Source organism: Neolamprologus brichardi, chromosome 3, assembly GCF_056152115.1.
Source record: "Neolamprologus brichardi isolate AB-2024 chromosome 3, ASM5615211v1, whole genome shotgun sequence".
In the NCBI taxonomy this organism is placed as follows: domain Eukaryota; kingdom Metazoa; phylum Chordata; class Actinopteri; order Cichliformes; family Cichlidae; genus Neolamprologus; species Neolamprologus brichardi.
This window is the reverse complement of record NC_142106.1, coordinates 61,625,608-61,645,592: the sequence shown is the minus strand read 5'-3', so window position 1 is coordinate 61,645,592 and position 19,985 is coordinate 61,625,608. Positions and strand designations below refer to the sequence as shown.

General features: G+C 42.3%; 1 protein-coding gene across 4 annotated transcripts in view; it reads right to left on the bottom strand.

Moving 5' to 3' along the window:
* ank2b (ankyrin 2b, neuronal) overlaps positions 1 to 19,985 on the bottom strand; it is a 113,774-nt gene that overhangs the window by 40,380 nt on the left and 53,409 nt on the right. For 2 of the 4 annotated variants that reach the window (XM_087838046.1, XM_087838047.1), the window contains exons 8-26: positions 17,577 to 17,675; positions 16,767 to 16,865; positions 14,955 to 15,053; positions 14,352 to 14,549; positions 14,156 to 14,254; positions 12,122 to 12,220; positions 11,907 to 12,005; positions 11,610 to 11,807; positions 9,140 to 9,238; positions 8,721 to 8,819; positions 8,117 to 8,314; positions 7,709 to 7,807; positions 7,511 to 7,609; positions 7,342 to 7,440; positions 7,161 to 7,259; positions 5,686 to 5,758; positions 5,319 to 5,372; positions 2,116 to 2,257; positions 128 to 215 (exon numbers count right to left, since the gene is read on the bottom strand). In XM_087838046.1, coding sequence (XP_087694172.1) covers positions 128 to 215; positions 2,116 to 2,257; positions 5,319 to 5,372; positions 5,686 to 5,758; positions 7,161 to 7,259; positions 7,342 to 7,440; positions 7,511 to 7,609; positions 7,709 to 7,807; positions 8,117 to 8,314; positions 8,721 to 8,819; positions 9,140 to 9,238; positions 11,610 to 11,807; positions 11,907 to 12,005; positions 12,122 to 12,220; positions 14,156 to 14,254; positions 14,352 to 14,549; positions 14,955 to 15,053; positions 16,767 to 16,865; positions 17,577 to 17,675 — 2,139 coding nt within the window. Of the gene's footprint in view, positions 1 to 127; positions 216 to 2,115; positions 2,258 to 5,318; positions 5,373 to 5,685; positions 5,759 to 7,160; positions 7,260 to 7,341; positions 7,441 to 7,510; positions 7,610 to 7,708; positions 7,808 to 8,116; positions 8,315 to 8,720; positions 8,820 to 9,139; positions 9,239 to 11,609; positions 11,808 to 11,906; positions 12,006 to 12,121; positions 12,221 to 14,155; positions 14,255 to 14,351; positions 14,550 to 14,954; positions 15,054 to 16,766; positions 16,866 to 17,576; positions 17,676 to 18,106; positions 18,858 to 19,985 lie in introns of those variants that run through there. The other 2 variants (XM_087838048.1, XM_087838049.1) reach the window with 2 other exon arrangements.

The following is a 19,985-nucleotide window of genomic DNA, read 5'->3' as shown; positions in this document are numbered from 1 at the left end:
ACAGAGGGGTTAACAGTACAGCCACAGCCTGAACGTCACTGTCATAGTTCCCAACCTTTAGGTTAACATCGCCCCATCGTTTAAAAATGCAGAGAATTAGTGATCTGTGTGTGATGATGCAGCGTACCTGGTGACTGGTGAGCATCTCCTCCATCATGCCTTCATGTTTAGAAGAGTAGTAGCTGTGGTGAGTGGGCGTGAAGGACCTGTCTGAACTGGAGCACACAGGAAAAACACGAGCATGAAACAAGCTCACGATGTCAACCCAGCAGGAAATTCATAATCTTTAAAGTTCGAGTCGGGATCAATGTCCAGTAATCAGGTGGTGAACAGCGTGTTCAAATGCTAAAACTGAAGTGTTTAACAGCAGCGCTGCTGGACACACAAACGCAGCAGCCAAAGCATCTGATCTGTTTGTTACACACGTCTGGAGGCCGAGCTCAGGGAGCACTAACACCATGTGTGCATGTCAACACGTGCCTAATTTTCCAGGGTTCCTGTGGTTGTTACGGACATGAGATTCTGGTTCACCAGTGTAGTCACCGGTGCTCTCCCAGCTTTATAAAGCACCAACGGGAATACGAAGCTCTTCATCTGCTTAAAGCGACCTGGGTTTGACCTGGGTTTGAGCTGTGGATCCAAACAGAGGATGAGCTGCTGCAGAGTTACTCTCTGTTATCAGTTCTGCTTTTGATAGAGTAGATCACAGCCTTCAGACTAGACTGGAACAACATGTTGGAATAAAAGCGATTGTTGTGGTTTAAATCCTTCTGATCTAATCGAACCTTCTCTGTTAATCTCAGAGACTCATTATCCCCAAAGACTGTGCTTTCCTGTGGGGTCCCCCAGGGCGCTATCCTTTTTTCAATCGACATGCTTCTGATGGGCTCAGTTTAAATAAATATGTTGTTCCATTGCTACACAGATGACTCAGATTTATCCCTGAGATGAAGATCTGTGAATCGTCTGAAGGCTCTGTTTGATTGTCTGGAAGACGTGAAGGCATGGATGGCGCTACATCTTCTCAACCTAACTGAGCAGAAAACTGAGGTCATTGTTCACCTCACCTCTCGAGATCTATAAAAAATCCTCTGCAAGAAATTTAGGAGTGATCTTTGACAAACAGATAAATAAGGTAATCAAGACTAGCTTCTTTCATCTCCGCCTCCTTGCAAAAGCCTTTCCTCTGCTTCAGAGATTTTGAGATCCATGCCTTCATCTTGTCTCGACTTCTGTAACAGCCTCTACTCTGGTATTACCGCTACATCAATTGGCCGACTGCAGCACGGCTCCTAACTGGGATCACATATCTGCCATTCTTGCACCAGTACACTGGCTGCCAGTCAGCTTTTGAATTAATTTTAACATTTTAACACTTGTTTGTAAGACGTTACATATATATCTTCCTGATTTCCTAACCCGGTATTCTCCCCCAAGATCCCAAGCTTGACGTTAAAACACAGAGACCGGGCATTTGCCGTGACTGCTCCTAAGTTATGGAGCTCATTGCTCCTGCATGTCAGGACCTCTCCAACACTGGAGACGGTCAAACCGTCTAAAGACCACTTTTACTCTTCTTTTCAGTCAAGATAAATCTGTTTCTATTGTTCTTTACATGATTCTATTTTCTCTTAATCTATATTCTGTTTTATTTGTTATGACTGTGTTATTGTGCAGTGCTTTGGTCAACAACTGTTGTTTTTGAAAGTGCATTATAAATGAATAAACTGGAAACTTGGTGCTGAAGACTTAGAAGTCCAGATACGTGGATGAGGTCAGCACATACCTTTGCATTCGATTATGTAGATATGAAAAACCATGAAGTGTGAAGAGGTTGCAAACAGACACACAACATACAGGCAGTTAGCTGTTTGTGCACACACTGAACGGGGCGGAGCCAATGTGAGTAAAAAGGGTGGGAAGAAATGCACAAGTAGGTTACACAAAATGTCATAAAGGGGAAAGAGTTAGTTATTAAAACAGCTGCGTGAGCTGCAGCTTGTAAAGCTGTATAGAGAACATCTGGAAGTCTGTGCAGAAGTCTGTGCATGGATCATTTCATCCAGAAACATGTTTCACAGCGAGTTTCTCTGTGTTTAGCAGAGTTTGATGCACCTGTCGGCTCGTCCTCCCTCCAGGCTGAAGCGCAGGTAGTTCATGCCATCCAGGTACTGTCCTGGCAGGGAGTCATCTCCCAGCTCCCGCAGATCCTCAGGCCTCAGATACTCCCCTCCGTCGCCTGTCATCGTGTCGTCACCTTAGGAAGCAGAGAAATGAAACTATCTAAAACCACAACTATAACCAACCACTGATGAGAAAACACAGTGACGCACCTTGATGTTGGGATATTGTTAGAAATATTATGTAAACAAGTCAACAAATCTGTAATTGTGCTTGTTTTGGTTTTGATATTCACATGTGGAAACATCACATCCACTTTACAAACAGGACATTAGAACATCTGGCTGAAAGTGGAAAGACATTGATGTGGCTCATGGACAATAAACACAGGGCTGTTGCGTCTGCCTGTACAGGAAACCTCAACGTGTCGTCAGCTTTGTGTCTCTAGTTAAGAAAACCTTTCAGTTTAGTGAAACTGACGTGCACTTCACAGCTTCTCGCTACAGCATCTCTATATTCGACTGTATTCTCATGCTTTGACTGAGGACTGTGCAGAGCAACTGTAAGGCTTATGTTAACTGCATAACAGTGATTCAGCACTGTTACTGTTGCACTCCTGCACAGCAGGGCTCAGCATCGCTGCTGGCTGCAGGATGCCTGCCTCAACATGTTCAGCATGACTGTGTGCAGGCGATTCATGTATTATAACAGACATACACATGGCACTTATAAGTATATTTATAATGAGCATATTTCACCCATGTGCACATTCACACTTTATTTTTACGTTTCGCTGTCTCTGAGCTGCCAGGCTCGCTGAAATGCTGAAGGGAGCAATCTGGGGTGCAGCGAGGACACAATAGCAGCTGGAGGAGCCGGGAATCGAACCACTGATGTTAGTAATGAGCTACAGCTGTGCAGCGTCACTGTCATGCAGTTTTAATTCATACATTTAGAATAACTCTGGTTTGCAAATTGGTGCAAATTCATGCAAGCTGCTGGCTAACATTATCCAAGTGTTAAACAATCTTTTTTGTTGACATGTTGGCATGGGCACTAACAACAGTCTCTCACTCTCTCCACATATAGTCACAACTGCCAGAGCAGTGTCAGCTAATGTTGCAGCAGCTATGGCAGAAAGCTTCATGCTAGGCCAGCAGAACAAGTGAAAAACTGCAGTGACACAGAGACGCTCTACCTGCAGATGCAAGAAAACAAACGTGATTCAGTGACTTTTCAGCATATTTCCTTTAAGGTGAAGATGAATGTAAGAAAATCTGACGTTTCCTCAAATTATGTGATGAGAAAGACATTGTCAAGTGATTGTCAAAGACAAAACGCTTTTATTCTGCTTTTATCCTGCAGAATAAATACGTTCAGAACACAGCCTGTCACGGCCCGCGAGGGCCGACCGTGTGGAGCGTGTGTTTGGTGGACCCAGGTGTGGACACAGACGCTGGAGGCTAAACTTGTGCTTAGCTCAAAGCGAGCCTTCAATCAGGGCTGATACAGAAGGCAAAATAACAAACCATAAACTGGGAGTAACTAAGGCTATGAACGAAGACCAGGACTGAACTATGACTGTGGACAGACTGTGAACATGAAAAACTGTGAACGAGATCTCGATGCTGGCACATGAAGGTGCAGGGAAACATGACTGGAGAACGTGACTATGAACATGTCCAATACCAACTCTTGCAGACTAGAATCATGACGTGCAGCTAGAAATAACAGGGTGCATGAACAGACGACACTGACACGAAGACACACTGGGCTAAAATACACCGAGGAAGTCATCAAGGAATCAGAGACAGAAGGGGGACACAGCTGGGAGGAGTAAGACCTAATGAGACAGCAAAGCCAGAAACACTGACATAAGACAGGAACATGAACCTTCAGAGTAAAACAGGAAACAAGACACCACTAAACAAAGACGCAGACACGACACAGAGACAGACTAGACACTGAACTAAACCTGCAACAAACATGAGAACAAAACCTGCGAACTAATCCCTAAACAAGAACAACTGAAACATAGAGTCATAATCATCAGCATCATAATAAGGAAAGAATCCAAAATGCAAAAACATAACTCAAAATACTGAATACAGAACCGTGACACAAGCAGGCACAGAAGCAGAAGAATGAATTAAGGGCTTAAAGGACAGTTAAAGCTTTGAATGTGACTCAGCTGTACTGATGCTGATCCCACTCTCATGTGTACATTGTGTACGTGGCTACAGCTGAATGGAAACATTGCTGTGTTCCTCATGTTTACAACTGAACATGATACAAGAATCTTCCCCTGTTTTATATACTGGTCCATAACAATATGACATCATTTAAAACAACATCATGGGCCTGATGGTTGGAGTCGAGGAACCCAAAGCTTAGTGGAGACCTCGGGAGTATCTAAGCTTAGCGTTAGCATTAGCGTTAGCATTAGCGTTAACGTTAACGTTAGTGCGATTTCCTCAATGCAAATTCCTATACTGATGTGCCATAACATTAGAACTTCCTAACATTGTGCTGGTGCTCCTGTTGCATCCAGCCATGGACTCTCTGTGCTGTTGTGTCTGGGAACAAGATGTTAGCAGCAGATCCACACCTCAAACTCATTGCTGAACTGAGGTCAGTGGGCTCCCTGCCTGCTCTGTGCACCCCTGTACATGACAAACTGATGCACTGTGTATTCTGACATGACCAGCAACAACCTTCTTAGCAGCCTGAGCTGCAGTATCATGCACCAGTGAGCCGTCCATCACCCTGCTGGTTCACCACTGTCACTTCCATGAACCAGTTTTGATGGATACTGATCACTACAGCCCGGGAACACCCAAACAAACGGCAGTTTGGAGATGCTCTGTCCGTTCCCGCTCGTAACACATCGCCTCTGAGGACGAGAGGTTCACATGCTCCCTGGTAAATGTCACCCACTGACAGGTGCTGTGAAGAAGAATTTATTCACTTCATGATGTTATAAAGTACATAATTAAGTCTGTAGCCAACACACTGACATGAAACAGCTGTTTCCACTTTAACTTGGAAAGACAAACGTTTTCTGCACACAGCGAACACTTGTTACTCTCTCAGTAACATGAACGACTTGATTGGACCTCTGGAAGAGTTAGTACGGGCTTATTCACCATGCCTTCACTCCTACAGCAAACCTGCACACACACCCTCATGCTCACTACCTTCCTCATCCATGGAGTCGTCTGACATAGCATCATCATCAGTGGTTTCCCACGCTGTAGGTAAACAGCACAGTCACAGGCGGATGGTTGATGGTAAAAATCATTTGAAGCCACAAAGAGGGACGAACAGAAAGGTCCAACGTCTGATCTCAGCATCATCACTTTATCTGCTACATGTTACAACCAGTACAGTGGCTACAGAGGCCAACACAGAAGCTAATGTGTGCAGGCTATAAAGATTAAATGGATTAACTGATGGACGTTTTCCAACTTAAATGTGTGATAAATAAACTCATGGCTGCAGGACCAGAGGTGGCTCTGTTCATTGGGGAGTGGGCTGCAGGCTCACGCTGTAGCTGCAACTTACCCTCTTCATCTGACACATCGAGTACTTCAGTCATGGTCTCTGGCACATTCAGCTTGTGCTTCTCCGTCACCGTCTGCCAGATCAGAGCAAACACACCCCGTTAAAAACACGACAGTGAGTTTATCAGGCAAAGCCAGATAGTTTAATGCAGAGCAGTTAGCTTTGTTGTCTTAATTCAACCGTGTGGTCATTTTGAAAAAACAGAGATTTGTACTGATGTAATGGCACGCATCATTTTTACTGTTGTGCTCTCACATATCTCAACCAGTGTTGTGTTATTACGCCAAAGTGATGCATTATAGTGGACAGATAAAGAAATGCATTGTTTTTATGAAGACTAAAGTTATGTGAATTTCTAAATGTAAAAGATGTAGGGAGGTGTGTGTCGTGGGTAGCTTTATCCGGTCGTTAAGTCTGACGTCACTAGCCGTGTCTGGGCCTAAACTCAGCTGCAGGTCCATATATCAAACGATCACTATGGCATTACTGAGAGTTAAAAAAGTCTAAAGTCTGTCATCTTTAATAAAATGATCAGCGTTCTGCTTTACCAGGTGTAACAACTGAGTTTAACATCCAGGCATCCATGAAAACGGAATTTATGACATTTAACGGAGTTAGAAGTTAGCAGGAAGTTAGCTCGCTAGCTAGCTAGCTCGCTAGCTTCTATCTGAATACAATATAGCATGTCCTGACTGCGGGGTTTTGGAAACAAATTCAAACGTACAGCTCTGTTATCACTTCCAACATAAATGAAGACAGAAAACTAAACAGCAGTGACGTTTGTAGGGTTACTGAAGTTTGGCTAGCTGGTATATAATGATGTGCTACGTGACCGCTAGCGACACAGCTATGTTAGCATAATATAAACAAGCTAACTTTTTTTCCACTGGATAAAAGTTAACGTGAGTGTTCTCGGTGGTCAGGAACAAATGTAATCGCATGGCAGGATGCTGTAAAAGGACCAAACTTCAGCCTGGAGAACAACTGAGATAATCCATCCACAATACGAGGTTAGTCATTCATATACTGCTGCATGGGCTGGGCTGTAGTTACATCCTAAGGTTTTGAAAACTGAGCTTAAATAAATGATTAGCGGTAATAAAAGCCGAGGGAGGTCAACAGTGATCACTGACTGTTTTAGGAGCTTTTTGAGATTAAATAGAAGAAAATACAAAACATTAAACATGTTAACAACACAAAAGCATATTAAACGCAGACTACTTTAGGCCCGGAAGTAGGATTCCTCACGTCATCACTTAACGACCGGATAGGCTCATAAAGGACAGAAGGGTCCTGACCCTGCAGGTCTGTGGAGGTTTCAGGTTTTCTGCATGAATTTCACTCTGGCTGCTGTTTTCCTCCAGCAGGTCAAAGCCAAACCTGAGAGTTTTATCTCTCTGCCACCTGTCCAAGGCGTACCCGCCCTATCACAGCCTAGACAGGCTCTGAGAAGTGTGCAGGTGTGCGTGACGTACCGTGGTGGTGGTGATGATCTCTTCAGTCACAACCCTCAGTGTGTCCACCACAGAAATATAACCCAGCCTGCGAGCAATTCCCAGAGCTGTGTTGCCATTCTGCACAGGAAAGCAAACCATTATATGTGTGTGCGTGTGTGTGAGTGCATGTGTGTGTGTTAGTGTGTGCGTGTTTGCGTACCACAGTGGTAGCGTTGGGTTTGGCTCCGTACTGCAGCAGCACATTGATGATGTGTGTGTTTCCTTGCTGCGCTGCCTGGTGCAGGGGAGTGTATCCGTTCTGAAAGCACAGCAGAGGTGAGTCCTGTTCGTTCAGCTCTCATAAAAACACCACAGCTGCTTTTCAGTACCTTAGTCTTGGCATTGACACTTGCGCCGTTCTGAAGGAGGAAGTTGACCATCTTTGCGTTTCCATAGTGACACGCTACAATCAGTGGCGTGTAGCCCAACTGTGAAGCAAAAACACACCAGTTACATTTCTTTAAGTCATGAATAACAACCTCAGAAGCTGTTACTGTTATTAAAGGGAAGAAAACCCTTTTTCAGACCTTGGTCTGCTGGTCCAGGTTGGCACCGTTTCTGGCCAGAATCTCAGCAACGGCCACTTTGTCCTCCTGAGCTGCCAAATGAAGGGCAGTCAGGCCACTCTGCAGGAGCAACACACAGACAAGCATTAGTGCTGTTAGCTTATGATAGTGATAGTGCCTTATACCAAACTATCAGAAACACTGTTGGTTTAATAACCAACACAGATTTAGCCGTTACTCTGCAGACACAGAGGACAGGAACTGTGCACAGTTTATTATCATTATTCACATTTATTTAATTCCATGTATTGTATGAACCTTTTCTTTCTTACTGTTGACATTTCTAATTGTGGACACATTCGTAGCTTTATTAACAGCAGCAGCGCTAAACAGGGCAGAGATGCATCACTGGGTGAGTTTCCACGGTACCTTGGTGGGAACGTTGATTTGAGCTCCTTTGGTTATTAGCAGAGCGGCCATGTCCGCATGACCCTCCTGGGAGGCCAGATGGAGTGGAGTGACCCCCTGCTTGGTCAGGATGTTAGTCTCTGCTCCGTAACGCAGCAGCACTGTGGCGATCTCCATCTGGTTCTTTTTAGCCGCAATATGCAGAGGAGTGTAGCCGTTCTGATTGGTGCAGGACACACGCGAGAGTTGCTGGTCAGCAAATGTTGAATATCATCTTTACTTTTAATACGACTGTTTATCAGAGTTTGGCAGTGAATGCATGCTGATGATGTCACTCACTCCTCACATATGAGTCAGTCACACACGCTTTCATTAGTGTGAATGCACAGACTGTGCTCTATTGTGGCTCAATAACACAGACTATCCTGCTTCAAATGTAATGGATTCATCAGCAGCTGAATCATCAAACACTGTTCCTCCTCCTGAGGGAATTTCAGATTTCGTTGAGGCTTCAGAGACTTTTTTTTAAAGCTGTCTTTAAAAAGAGGACCGAGCCGTCAGCTGTGACGTCCCTCTGGCTCAGAACAATCCTATTATATACTACATCTGTGCTCTGTTGAATCACCTTTGCCATTGTGTGTGGTGACGCTCCTTTGTCCAAGAGCAGGAGCGCCACATTCTGGTTATCATAATGTGCTGCAACATGGAGCGAGGTGAGGCCATTCTGTAAGGTATGGAAGGATTACACAGAAGCTTTAGAAGGTGAGAATTAAAGTAATATTAGACAGCATCACCAGCTAGGCTCTTATTATGAACACAAAAATGTGCATGAAGGAGTGAAAACAAGATCACTGATGTGAACAGGCACCTGTTAGCTTTTTGAGTCAGGGTTAGTCTAAATGAAGGGACAGCTGATTTTTTAAACTGTACCAGCATTCCTGCAGTAAACTTGTAGTTAACAATTCAATAAAATAAACACATCTCATTGTTTTACAATACATGCTATGAATTTTAAGGATAGCAAGTTTCTGTTTGGATCCATACCTTCCCAGCAGAGTCAGGAGGGGCGCGACGCTGTAGCAGAAGTTTGGCTACATCCAGGCTTCCATACTTTGCAGCCACATGCAGCGGAGTAAAACCTTTCTGTATTAGGAGACAACCCAAAAAGTGACACTAAGAACTCTGTTATAAGACACGAAGTGCAGGAACTCAGTATTCAGAAATCACAGGTTAGGCTTTAATTACAAACTTTGCACAGAAAGTAAGGACATTTGTGTTTGGTGGAGGATTTCTTTGTTGTTAGCAACACATCTTACTTTTATTTCCCCCTAAAATTGTGCCACATTCATAAGCAGAGTGCATTTGTGTGTTGAGCAGCAGAGTTGAGTTTGTGTGTTGAGCAGCAGAGTTGAGTTGTGTGTTGAGCAGCAGAGTTGAGTTTGTGGGTTGAGCAGCAGAGTTGAGTTTGTGTGTTGAGCAGCAGAGTTGAGTTTGTGTGTTGAGCAGCAGAGTTGAGTTTGTGTGTTGAGCAGCAGAGTTGAGTTTGTGTGTTGAGCAGCAGAGCTGAGCTTGTGGGTTGAGCAGCAGAGTTGAGTTTGTGTGTTGAGCAGCAGAGTTGATTTTTTGGGTTGAGCAGCAGAGTTGAGTTTGTGTGTTGAGCAGCAGAGCTGAGTTTGTTTGTTGAGCAGCAGACCTGAGTTTGTGTGTTGAGCAGCAGAGCTGAGTTTGTGGGTTGAGCAGCAGAGTTGAGTTTGTGTGTTGAGCAGCAGAGCTGAGTTTGTTTGTTGAGCAGCAGAGCTGAGTTTGTGTGTTGAGCAGCAGAGCTGAGTTTGTGGGTTGAGCAGCAGAGTTGAGTTTGTGTGTTGAGCAGCAGAGTTGATTTTTTGGGTTGAGCAGCAGAGTTGACTTTGTGTGTTGAGCAGCAGAGTTGAGCTCGTGGGTTGCACGAATTAAAACCTTGCCAGATGTAAAGTATTACTGTAAATATTGTTAGAACATTAAGTATTATTAGTCAACAGAAATGTTCTTACTTTTTGTATTATTTCTTTTTTATTTACTTTGTCATACTACTACTACTATTGCCGTAGTATTATTTAAGCTTTGTATTTAAGTACAGTATAAAATATAAGAGGAAAAGACCTTCAGTTACTGCCAAAATCTGTGTAATGCTATAAACAGTTCATAGTAGCAAGCTGATGCAACTGCAGGTAACCCACAGGCAACGTCCATTTCATTTAAAGGCCAGCAGAGGGGGCACTTTAGCTGTAAGGACACACTGAACCAGCTTGTTTATGATGCAGGCCTGTTCATGGAGAGAACAGCCTTTTGTCTCTTAAAGGCAGAATTAAATTTAATAGGTACACAAAAAATTAAACTGAGGTTGCAAAGGAGAAATATGGCAGAGACTTGTTTACTTACATTGCATTGTGGAAAATACTGATATTATGAGAAAATATGGACAATTATGCACAATTTGATGTTTGTAAGGATGGCGCTATAATTGTGTTACACTGTAACAGCGACAGCCACACCCCTCGCTCCCCAGAGAGAAGTCTAGGAGAGAGCAAAAGCACTGAGGCCTGACAAATGCAGCCTCACACAATGCTTTGTCTCGTCTCATTATGTGAATAGATTAAGAGGTTGGTCTGTCTGGGATTGGGTACAAAGTAAAGATCCTGACTGCACAGCCTGTTAAACAGTCATGGTGATAAATCACTCAGCTGTGTTCAGACTTCATGAACAATTCAGAGGGACGCAGCAGCTTTACTGCCTCATCAATCATTGATCAGAAGAATCACACAGACTAGGAGATGCAGTATTATAGTAACCTCTCTATCCCAGCCTTCAGCAGAGGACTACATGGGGTCAAGAGTCAACGTTCAGAAATGTAGGCCGGTCATGTGTACAGGCTACACGCTGATAGCAGATGTGTGCATGTACCTGCTGATTTTTAAAGGCTAGATGCAATGGTTTGAAACATTAATGTCAGCTAACATATGTGGTGTGGAGACAAAGACAACTATGAACCAAGGGGGCAAAGTGTCACGGCTTGGTGCCAAACTAAATCTAAGTGCAATAAAAATGCTGCATTTGTTTGTCTGATTGCTTCATTGTTTTGTTCTTGGTGATTTTTCAGTGATATATTTGTTTACATTATTTAATTTATTGTTTTTGTTGACTTCCGAGAGCCTGAGTTGATATTTTAAAACGCTGCATTTGATTTATTACATTGATTATTATATATATATATTATTATATTATTATATAGATTTATTACAGTGATTCACAGTGAATCTTGTGCATTGACAGGCGTCACACAAACAGCTTACAGAAGGAACAAAGTGAACTTCAAGTGATTTCTGCGGGAACCCTGAATGTTTTCATGTGTTCACTTTTTGCAGCTGCCATGTTGAAAATAAGAAACTAGAGCATTACATGAACTGAAAGATGTTCGTTCCACTGCTCCGTGCACTAAATCACACCATGGAGATCCAAAGTCTTCTCCCACACTCACCTTGGTGGCTAGTGAGTGTGAAGCCCCTGCCTCTAGCAGCACCGAGGCAGTCTCCACCTGCCCCTCCCTGGCAGAAATGTGGAGCGGGGTGTAGCCGTTGGTTGTGGCAGCATCAGGATGGGCCATGTGCTGCAACAGCAGCTGCACAATCTCAGTTTTCCCCAGGCGGGATGCAATGTGAAGGGGCGTCTGCTCCTCCTAAACAGGACGCGCAGTAGAAAAAGAGCTCAGTGACCATCAGAATGAAAACGTTAAGGACTCTTTATCACGTGTGCAAATGTGATTTTTGAGTCTTACACGTGCCCGAGCATCTACCATCGCTCCATTCCTCAGGAGACATCTGACAACCTCCACCTGACCTGCCCGGGCTGCCATGTGTAAGGCCGTTTCTCCACGCTGTGCAAACGACACATATGGCTCAGACGAGTCAGCACAATCTGAAAACCTCACTGTCACGCTGTGTTGACTTAACAAATGGCTGCAGTTTGTGTCACTTCTGCTGCATCACTCACAATATTGCTGACGTCAGCCGAGGCCCCGTTCTGCAACAGGAGCAGGACGATGTTCAGGTGACCCATGAAGGCTGCTACGTGGATGGGCGTCAGACCCGACTGAACACGGGAGAAAGCACAAGACGATCGGACAGAATGAAACGCACATCAGAGGAATCGGTGAATAATATAGTGCGTTATGTCTGTGTGGCATGCAGCCATTAAATGCTATAACTGCAGGTGGTCATAATGGACAATACGTTCTTATCTTTCATTAGAGAAGAAAACTGATACAATAAAACCTTCAATTTTCTCTTTATGACTAATTTACCATCAATATTTTTCAATTAGAAATCAGCTTATTTGTAATTACATCCAGCAGTACTGTCTATAGCAGGGGTGGGGGAACTGCAGGTGTTAGATCTCACCGTGGGTCAACAGCAGTGTTGGTCAAGTTACTCAGTAACTAATTACTGATTACTTCCCCCAAAAAGTAATCCCGTTACTTTACTGATTAGTTATTTTCAAAAGTAATTAATTACTTAGTTACTTTTTAAAAACACGATTTACAACCTGAATAGGTGATAAAGTGATAGATCTTTCAGCCCAATTCTACTTTTTCTACATAATCCATCATACAAAATGTAATCAAATGGAAAAGTCTCTTTTTAAAACTTGTTTTATTAGTTTTAATCTTTTAACTTTATGCATCAAGCAAACATTAAATTATCTGCAACATTCTCTGACTGGAAGAAATTTGTTTAACATTTAAACCTATTTTCTGCACATTCCAGCACATAAATTAAATATTTTGTGTGTTTACACTCAGTCTTTCAAATAGATGCAAGTAAAACACAGCAGAAAATAAATAAAGTCAAAGACTAGCGGTCCTGTTGCTCTATTTTCACCTGTAAAGCAGGAGTGGGGTAGGCGGAGGTTTACCCTGGTGCAGGTGTGCAGCGGTCAGTGGAAGAATCCGTGAGTTTCTCTGTGAGTTTCCCATTACGTCGTAGCTACTCGGTGCTTGTTTGGAAGTTTAGGGTTTTTTTTCGCTGTAAAAAGAAGTTTTCTTCCCACGCACAACGGACACTAATGTTTTTGTCACTTTTTATGGAATCAAACTCAAAGTAAGGTCAGTACTTCCACGCTTTAAACGCTGCACGCTCATACTCTCTCTGCACTCGATATATGATCCATTGTTGATCTGCACACAGCTGTTGTCACGAACGTCGCACTCGCTTACGTCACTGTCATGAGACATTCTCGCAAAAAATCACGGTTTTAGTAACGCAGTAACGCAGCGTTCCTACGGGAAAGTAACGGTAATCTAATTACCCTTTTTGCAATAGTAATCCCTTACTTTACTCGTTACTTGAACAAAGTAATCTGATTACTTTTTAAAAAGTAATCGGATTACTTTTTCAAGTTAATAATTACCGTTTTTGCAATAGTAATCCCTTACTTTACTCATTGTTGAAAAAGTAATCCGATTACTTTTTATAAAAAGTAATCCGATTACTTTTTACTTTAATAATTACCGTTTTTGCAATAGTAACCCCTTACTTTACTTGTTACTTGAAAAAAGTAATCAGATTACAGTTACTGCCCATCTCTGGTCAATAGTCCTGAATCACATGATGAGGTCATTACCAGCCTCTGGAGAACTTCAACACATGTTGAGGAGGTCATTTAAACCTGCAGCTCCCCCACCCTGGTCTATAGAGATGCTAATATTTGAAATTGTTCAATAACAATAAGCCTCCCTTAATTCTATTACACCAAGAGGATCCACTCGGCCTGATGTTATTACATTACTGTGAGTACTACTGAGTGGGTTTATCACTTTATGACTCCAGTTATACCCGTGGGATGTTGTTGAACAGTCTGCTGCTGTTAGCATGCTGTAACTGTAGGAGGCTGTTTTGAAGCTACCTTTGCTACATGTAACCAAATTCATGCATGCAATGTCACAGATTTGTTTCAATAGTAACATTTTAAATGTACAGAGAGCAATAATAAAGGCATTTCTGCAGATTACTCCGATGTGTAAAGCACCTCTGTAATGGCCTGGATGGAAGCTCCATATTTAACCAGCAGCTCCATCACCTTCACGCGGTTCTTCTTACAGGCGATGTGCAGTGGCGTGAAGCCGTTCTGTGGAGCAAACACAGTGAACCGTGACCTCCAGGTGCATGTAGACAGATTAGGATCCTTTTCCCATTCATGGATCCATGTTTTCTTCGTGACCTACCAGTGCCCTGGCGTTAGGGTTGGCCCGTTTGTCCAGCAGCAGTTTGGTGACTCTGTAGTGACCACAGTGAGCCGCCACGTGCAGCGCTGTCAGGTAGTCCAGTGTGACATCATCAACAGGAGCCTTGTGCTGTAGAAGGTGTTTGACGCATTCAATGTGGTCACCTTGTGCTGCCATGTGCAGAGGGGACAGCCCGTTCTGTGGGAGGGGACAGTTGTTCAGCAGAGAGCTGCAGGTGAGATGCATTATTGGTTTGCTGGTAAATAAACAGCTGCAGCGTGTCTTTTTATCTCTGATTGATAACAGCAGCTTCACTCACTGCTGTTTCTGTAACAAACACGGATCTGCAGATCTACTGTTGAGTATTTGACAAAGAATCTGTTGAACATGCTCATCATGTTTTATACAGAATAATCCCTCAAACTCATCATGTTATATGCAGAAAGTGCCAAACCCTACAACACGTGGGCGTGTTTATCCTTTGACCTCTCCTTCCTCCCACCTCGCAGACAAAGCTCCTGCTGGTCACCAGCAGACAAGGCCCTTAGCTTCACAGTGACATGTTACAGGACACAACCATGATTTAGATGGTGAATGTGAGACCTTGGTCCTGGCCAGTAAAGGCGCTCCTCTCTCCAGCAGCAGCTCCACAGCTGTATCGTGTCCGCTGCGAGCAGCACAGTGAAGCGGAGTCAGGCCGTCCTACGAAACCAAGACAGTGAATATGAATCGACTCTGGATGCTGCAGGACAACGATGGCTTCACTTTTCATAACAGAAAAAGTCCTGATCAATTCATCCTGATGTTTATTTAAGACCGACCATAGAACCAAGTCCGCCAGAGCTTACTTTATATTTTTACATGCTGTGGAGCCATTTTTGGGAGCATTTCAAGTTGCTATACATCAATACAACCACTACAGCCCAGATTTTAATAATATGTCTGCATTAAGTGCATAGTAATTACATAAATTGCAAAAAAGTGCAATAAACTACAAAAAATTTAAAATCGTTTTTGTTTTTTAACATATATTTCTAGTTAGAGAAATTTAAGAGGCTTATCTGTCAAAACTGTAAATACAAAAAAGTTGCACAAAATAGTTTCCCACCACAGGAAATTTATTTTGAGTGTCTTCATAGTTTTATTTTTGAAATACACCAATTTTTATATACTGCAGGAAAAACGAAAATAAATATTATAGGGCAAATTTGCAAAAAAGCAGCATATGCATCAAAATAAACTATTTCCAGCAGTGCAATATGAGTCCTAAGCATCCCAGAAACCACACAGAAAGTCAGAAAGTCAAAGATAACTTTTAAAAACACCAGTATAGGCTCATGAGGCCTTGATGGTAAAAAACTACATTTCCGCGACAATGACGTCACTTCCTGTTTCGGGCAGGTCATGGAGGACATGGATAGTTCGCGCTGATGGACGTAGGAAGTGTTACGAACAGCTGATCGGATCGGCAAAGCGTGTTTCTGGAATATTATGTTTTTGTTGCTGCTTTTTATGCAGTTTTTGCAAAGCTATATGTGGAAGGAAACTGTGACCGAGGACAAGCTGATGGCATAAGACGTAAGTACAACTCCTCCGGTTTCATATGCAAAACAAATTATTGTGCTAGCTTACGTGGTTGCAGAGCTACCGGGATTTAAAAGTAGTTACGCAAAATGGAGCGTGCTGCTCTGACCAGCTTTAAAGGGTTAAAAAACAAAAACAGATATTAGAACATTCAAACTAAGCATCTATTCTTTTTACATTTTGAGTCATGTATGAACAGACGCTACAAAGGATGCAAAAACACAGATAAATACAAGTCAAGCAGATGTTTTTCTTTAAGGACACACGGGGCGACTGATGGGCAACAACAGTAACAGATTAGTTTCAGTGCTTATCATATATATCATCAAATCATTTAGATAATACAGAGATATCTCTGCATGTGAGGGACGATGTCAGGATCTGTTATCCCTGAGCTATTAGTGTAACATCATTACATTAATGTACAACAAGTCAAAAACTGAAGTGGACTAACACAGTGATAACATTTTCTCTGATAAATGGCATCACATTGCTAAAATAAAGTCCTCAGTTCCATCATTTTATTGGTTTGAATATCTTTACTGGAGTAAATACACAATTTAAAGCATTAAGAATATCATAAAACTTTTATTTGCACTTCACAGAGCAGCAGTTTATTAAATAACCGATCATCCAGTGATGAGTGGCAGACCTACAGGTAGAATGAACTAAGAACAACCCCCCATCATATCTGTTGTTAGAAATGCACACGACCATTAGCTGCTACTGTGTATGTAACAGTTGCACCACTGTGGGAGTGGGCAGGTGTGGTTTAAAGATAACTAGCTCCAAGCTCAGGTTACATTAGATGTGTGCGTTTGAGCTACTCACCCTGGTTTTAGCATCAATCTGAGAGCCACGGTCTAACAACAGGCGAACCATGTTTGTGTTGCCACGCTTAGAGGCCACGTGCAGTGGAGTGATCCCATTCTGCAAAGACGCACAAAAACAACAACTCGTTAAACACGTCGGCTCAGAATCCAAATATTGGTATATGTGGAACCAAAAAACTCAGTGTTCTGGTCAGTTATACGTGTGGAAACAGAACCAACACAACACTGAGCTCAGTCAGTCGTGGTCCTCATCACTGACTCAGCTCTGTTGTGGCTGTAGAGTTACCCACTGACATGTTTTCATCCTGTCCACTGAAGCTGGAGCTTCAGCTTAATCTAATTACCCTTTTTGCAATAGTAATCCCTTACTTTACTCGTTACCTGAAAAAAGTAATCAGATTACTTTTTAAAAAGTAATCCGATTACTTTTTTACTTTAATAATTGCCCTTTTTGCAATAGTAATCCCTTACTTTACTCGTTACCTGAAAAAAGTAATCCGATTACTTTTTACTTTAGTAATTACCGTTTTTGCAATAGTAATCCCTTACTTTACACGTTACCTGAAAAAAGTAATCCGATTACTTTTTACTTTAATAATTACCCTTTTTGCAATAGTAATCCCTTACTTTACTCGTTACCTGAAAAAAGTAATCCGATTACTTTTTACTTTAATAATTACCCTTTTTGCAATAGTAATCCCTTACTTTACTTACTTGAAAAAAGTAATCGGATTACAGTAACGCTTACAGTCTCCAGCTTACAGTCACACAGTTCAGACCCAAATAACTTATCCGGCTTGTTTCGTACCCTCGCTGTGAAGTCAACCGCTGCCCCTCGGTTCAGCAGGAGCGTGGCCACATTCACGTTCCCATAGTGGGCAGCGATGTGCAGGGGGGTGAATCCACTCTGCAGGACAGAAAGATGCAGACACACACAGCAGGACAGAGCACACACATTAGCTTCACCGTCAACTTTGACCTTTAGTCTTCCCAGCATGCAAAAGTTGCACCAAGAGTAAAAGAAGTAAATTAAAATCAAGGACGATGAAAATCGGACTTAAAAATAATCATTGGTACTAATATGAAAGTCAGAGCATCTACACACAACCCCAAACACACACACGTCCATGCAAACTGTGTAAAGACCAACAAATGCTTTTAACACGAGTGAAATGAAAACAGATCAAAAATCAGCACAGAGCAGACGTCATCCAGACACACACAGACAACACAGACGGTCAGTAACCCACACAGGTCCCCATCAACACCAAAGTGCACTATGTTAACTGTTGTTAGCAAACAGGATTTCAGAGTAGGGTGGAGGAGTTCTTGCCTTACCTTTCCATTCTGTTAGTGTTGGTCCGATTTAATGTGAAAAAGGTGTTTACAGAAGCGTGAAGAATACAGTGACTAACGAGATGGTTCAAAAGTTTACAGTCAGAAGCTTAGCTGCAAAGTAAGGAAGCATGGATGCAACATGCTGTCTGTGCTAACATGTTAGCTTTGTACAGTTATATATGAGCTTCACAAGCTTCCCATGCTGAGCTGCACCGTTTACAGATTAGTTTGCTTCTTTAAAGAAACGCATGCACTCTAAAAGAAATGTTATAGAAGCTGCAAAGTGTGGAAGACCATGGGTGGAAGAAACACAGTGAATGTTTGCCTTTGCTCCTCGTGTGTTCAATAAGAGGAAGAACAGTTAAATGTTGTTTTTTATTTGTTTATTTGTTCCTCCTTCTGCAAACGACATTTTAAAGCCCAACGTGACATTTATCCTAACATAAGTGTCTGAATCTTTCTCGGGTTTCTGATGTGACACAGTTTGTTCTTGTGATCTTGGGCTGCCACAAACGATTATTCTGATAGTCGATTAATCAGATCATCATCCATTGGACGTAAAACGTACAGCTTATTGCACCAGCAGCATCTGCTCTTATATAACTATCATTAGCTTACAGCTTTAAGTGTTTAAGGTATGTGCTAACTAAAAATAAAGACAAGATGATAGTTTATTAAATTTTAATGAAATTTGCAGATTGTTTCAGTGAAGTTTAATAAACTCCTTGCTATCTAAAATATAACAGGACACCGGAGTAAATTCTCGAGCATCTCACACTTCTGATAATCAGCTGTCTGCTTGACGTTTATTCAGCTGTGTAAAAACTATAACTTTAATCTCAGCCAAACCGATTTACTCAGGAACAAATAAAAGACTGAAAAAGCCAAACAACAACATTTTTAAGTTATCTAAGTGACTTATATATCATGTTTAACCTGAGTAGCGAAAGACGGTGGGTTTGAAAACGATTAGCCGGGAGTCCGTTGTTCTCACGGCTCTAGTTAGCCTAGCCCCCGGCTAGCTATCGAGCTAGTGGGTAACAGACGTCTCCGAAAACGTCGGAGCGCTTTTGAAAATATGTGGTGTCTTGATAAATTGAGCAGATATTTGAGGTTTACACAGCTACATTCTCACCTGAAAACATGTTAAACGTTTATTTTGTGACCCAGAAAGAATAATAAGAGTAATATTAAAACTAACTAGCTGCCGCCATTGTTGGAAACTGAGCTGGGTCGCTCTATGAATTCTGGGACACAGCTTCTTCTTCTTCTTCGAGGTTTAACGGCAGCTGGCATCCTTGTACATGCAGTGCTGCCCTCTTCTGTTTCAGTCCGTTATTACACTCTTAAATCCTACTACTTATTCCTGCGTCTTTTGTGATCTTACAAAGCTTCAAACGACGCGTCGACTATTAAATCAGTCGTCGACGATTTTGATAGTCGACATAATCGTTACTAGTCGACCAATCGTGGCAGCCCTAGTGTGATCGTGGTGATACATCGTCCGCCCAGTTTAACATGAAGAGTTACTGATGTTGAATCGTCTGTTTATCGTATTTCAACCATCACTCTTATGTCCCAGATGTTAAAGACATGAAAAGATGTCAGCGTCGTTCGTCTTCACTGGCCTTCCATACTTAAGCAGCCATATATTATAGCATGTCTTACTTCTTGTAGTGTAGTGTGTTATCTTACATGGACGGGCTTTGTCATATTATCAGTTTGTAAACAATACTTTCAACTGCTGAGCAGAGTGCATTTCTAAAACATGCAACACAAAAAGAGGCAGAATTACAGACTAAGAGACGGTGCACATCACACACATTCATGATCGAAGCTTACAGAAAGTAAACACAGTCATTACAACAATTCAGTTTTT